General features: G+C 42.1%; 1 protein-coding gene across 1 annotated transcript; it reads right to left on the reverse strand.

Annotated features, from left to right (window-relative positions):
* Window positions 1-309: 309 nt before the first annotated feature.
* On the reverse strand, window positions 310-1,647 carry LOC118757380. Its single transcript, XM_036492096.1, has 2 exons — window positions 1,007-1,647; window positions 310-647 (listed from the first exon to the last, which is right to left on the reverse strand). Exons 1-2 carry the CDS (start codon window positions 1,268-1,270, stop codon window positions 333-335), a joined length of 579 nt encoding a protein of 192 aa, XP_036347989.1. The 5' UTR covers window positions 1,271-1,647; the 3' UTR covers window positions 310-332.
* Window positions 1,648-3,168: the final 1,521 nt, after the last annotated feature.

Below are 3,168 nucleotides of genomic sequence, written 5' to 3' on the forward strand. Positions count from 1 at the left end.
ATTCCTTAAATGCTTTGACGAAATTTGACCCATTATCAGTAACGGTTACAACAATTTTATTTAGTGTGAGACCGTAAGTAGTATGAATTTCAATTATTGCATCGTGTATACGGTCGAGTGTGTGTGATCCGAAAAATCTCTTACATGCCAAAGCAATAGATTTTCTTTGGAGAGAGTCATCTAGCCAATGACATGTATAGCCAAAAAAACTTCTGTGCTTAGTTGACCACACATTTGCTGTAGTGCAAACAAATTCACAATCACCCAATTCCATTTTAGACTTGTCAATCATGGATGTGTATGTGGTATTTACTAATGATGTTGCTGTTGGTCTACTCATTAATTTTAATTTTGGATTTGCACACAATCAACTTCTTAAAAGATTTTTTCTCCACAGCAGATACTGGTAACATAAGATCCGCAATATAGGAAATAGTTAATTTATTGAAAACATCTTGTTTGCTGCCGTTTGCTTGTGGTGTCTCTAATTTTGTTTCTTTATATTCTTTTAAAACTTCTACATGTTTTAATCGTAAGTGACGAATGAAGTTCGAAGTTATTTGCGTCGAACCTTGCAGCTGCTTTTTACATATGCGGCATTCAGCTACCACCCCATTTCTTTTGCGGTGAAAGTCAGTTTTGTTCAACTACATGAAACTATTCATTAGAATAAACAGTTACTATTAAAACAGCAATTATTAAAAAATTCTCTGCGGAAACTACTCAGTCAAATAAGATAGGAAATATCAAAATAAATTTCTTACTACCGTTTAGAAAAGCATCTGAAAAGCAAGGTGTGAAACCGATCAAAATAACGTTCCGGTTTCGGTTTTGAAAAATGAATCGGTTTTAATCGGTTACGGTTACGGTTTCGGTTCCACTCCTTGCTTAAAAGTCAGTTTTATTCTTTCTAAGTGCCTTTTTTCGTCCATCAAAATGTTTGCAAAAATAACTTAAGCCATATTGACTGACTAGTTGAGTTTTTAAGAGTTTTTTTATAACCTACATGCTTAATAACTTTAAAGTATTTAAATATTGTATTGCTTAAAGTGGCGATATCCACGGCTTCTGCAGAATTGCCACTCGTTGTTAAACCGGTTGAAGATGGCTCGTTACTTGTTTTTGATCTCTTACTAGTAGAAGCCTGGTCGAGCAACAAACATCTCTTTCTCCTGTTTTTGCCACTTTCAGCCTGTTCGCAAATAATCAAAAATAATAATTTAGGAAAAATGATCGACGGTCTAAAGTCCACTAAAATTTCCAAATACATACATATGTATATGAAGGGGGAGTGCTACTGCCATAAGGAGTACATAGAAACATTTTTTATTACTATCGATATCGATTGGTGAAAAGATTTTTTTTGCATTTGTAACGTAGCATATCCGCTACGATACAATAACATACAGCCTCGTACATACATACAATATTGTACATACATACTGCACCGCACATACATACAATAGTGTACATACATACTCCACCGGACATGTAAATACAGACATACATACAGCGACGTACATGCACACACCATTGTACATATACACTACACCAAGTGAAGCACTGCTAGCAGCACACCAGCAGCATGTCCGAATAACTCACCAACCTCTTCGCTCACCACACTGCATAAATCGGGACGGCACACGACGAATTCTCAACAAGCATGCAGCGCATCAGGTATAAAAGGCTTAACAAGGGCGCAGTCAGGTCAGTCTTGCTAGGTGAGTAGCTGACTTGACTGGTCGATGAGCTAGTGGTGTGCTTGCGCACTAATGTTTTGCCGGCCAGCCAAGCCAAGCTCGGCGTAACCAATCGGTCGATCAGCTGGTTTGCCTGCGGGCGCACCAATGTGTCACCGACTGGCCAAGCCAAAACCAAGTACGACTCAACCCGCCGGCAGACCAGGATTGCACGCCTTTTAGGCATCCTAATTGGTCGCCGGCTAGTTGAGCCTCCGACACTGCCGACCCGTTCCAGCCCCTACTTTTGTAGAGAGCGACTAGGGGAATGGCAGTGCCTGGAGTCAGTCTTGCTAGGTCGTTTCGCTCCACCGGTTGCCGAGGGCCAGTTGCTGTTAGAAGTCACCCGCTGCCGCATATCATCCGTCGTAGCGCTCCCACCGTTGCTCCGCTGTTGTTGAGAGTCACCCGCTGTGCCGCCGCCGTTGCTCCGCTGCTGCCGAGAGTCACCCGCTGTGCCGCCGCCGCTGCCCAACCGTTGCTCAACAGTTGTTGAGAATCACCCACCGTGCTGCTAGCGCTCCCACCGTTGCTCCGCTGTTGCCGAGAGTCACCCGCTGTGCCGCCGCCGCTGCCCAACCGTTGCTCAACAGTTGTTGAGAATCACCCGCCGTACTGCTAGCGCTCCCACCGTTGCTCCGCTGTTGCCGAGAGCCACCCGCTGTGCCGCCGCCGCTGCCCAACCGTTGCACAACAGTTGTTGAGAATCACCTGCCGTGAGTTCAGGACAATTGAAGAGCTGATGGAGCTCACCGATGAATTTGAGCTCCTGAAGAGCGAAGAAGCCAGACAAAATAGACAGACGGCACACAGCCTACTCCCCCTGGACGAAGGTTACAGTAGAGAGAAATCCTGCTGGCGATGCAAAGCACACGGACACCGCCGCTTCCAATGCCGAGGAGTTAAGAAACTATTCTGCATAAAAGCGAAATGAATTTTGTTTTCTCCTTGCTTCGCAGAGCAAGTTACAATATATATATATATATGTATTTATGTATGTATATAAAGGAGTTAGCGCATCGACTAAGCTGACTACGTTGACTGCGATGCTTGCATTTGTTTCGCTGTCGGAGGTGGCTGCGTAACCAAACATATACAATTTTTATCTATATCTATAAGTTCTAAAATGCATTCAAAATCTGCATATATAACGAATTGTACCTCTAATTGATTTTAAAAATTCTTAAATTTTAATACCTTTTAATTTTCTGAAGGTACTTCGGTTATAATTTGATTACACTCCTCTCGATGATGTTTTAACGCATCTTCATTGTGAAAATGTGATAGACATATGTTGCATATATACACTCGATTTCGGCGTCGTGTCAGTTGACTGTTCAGTAATCTATAATTATATAAAAAATCTTTTTTATTTTAAAAACATGTGTTTTATCCAGACATAGTGCAAATTTGAAATGTCTTCCAATAG

This window comes from Rhagoletis pomonella, unplaced genomic scaffold (genome assembly GCF_013731165.1).
Source record: "Rhagoletis pomonella isolate Grant_MI unplaced genomic scaffold, Rhpom_1.0 Rhpom_scaffold_17197, whole genome shotgun sequence".
NCBI lineage: Eukaryota > Metazoa > Arthropoda > Insecta > Diptera > Tephritidae > Rhagoletis > Rhagoletis pomonella.

Bases quoted from the DNA above. Each gene is read 5' to 3' on its own strand.
- LOC118757380 (XM_036492096.1), bottom strand. From the start codon at position 1,270: ATGTATTTGGAAATTTTAGTGGACTTTAGACCGTCGATCATTTTTCCT. The intron at 648-1,006 runs GTAGGTTATAAA...AGTTTCATGTAG, and splicing joins ACTTTAAAGTTATTAAGCAT to TTGAACAAAACTGACTTTCA.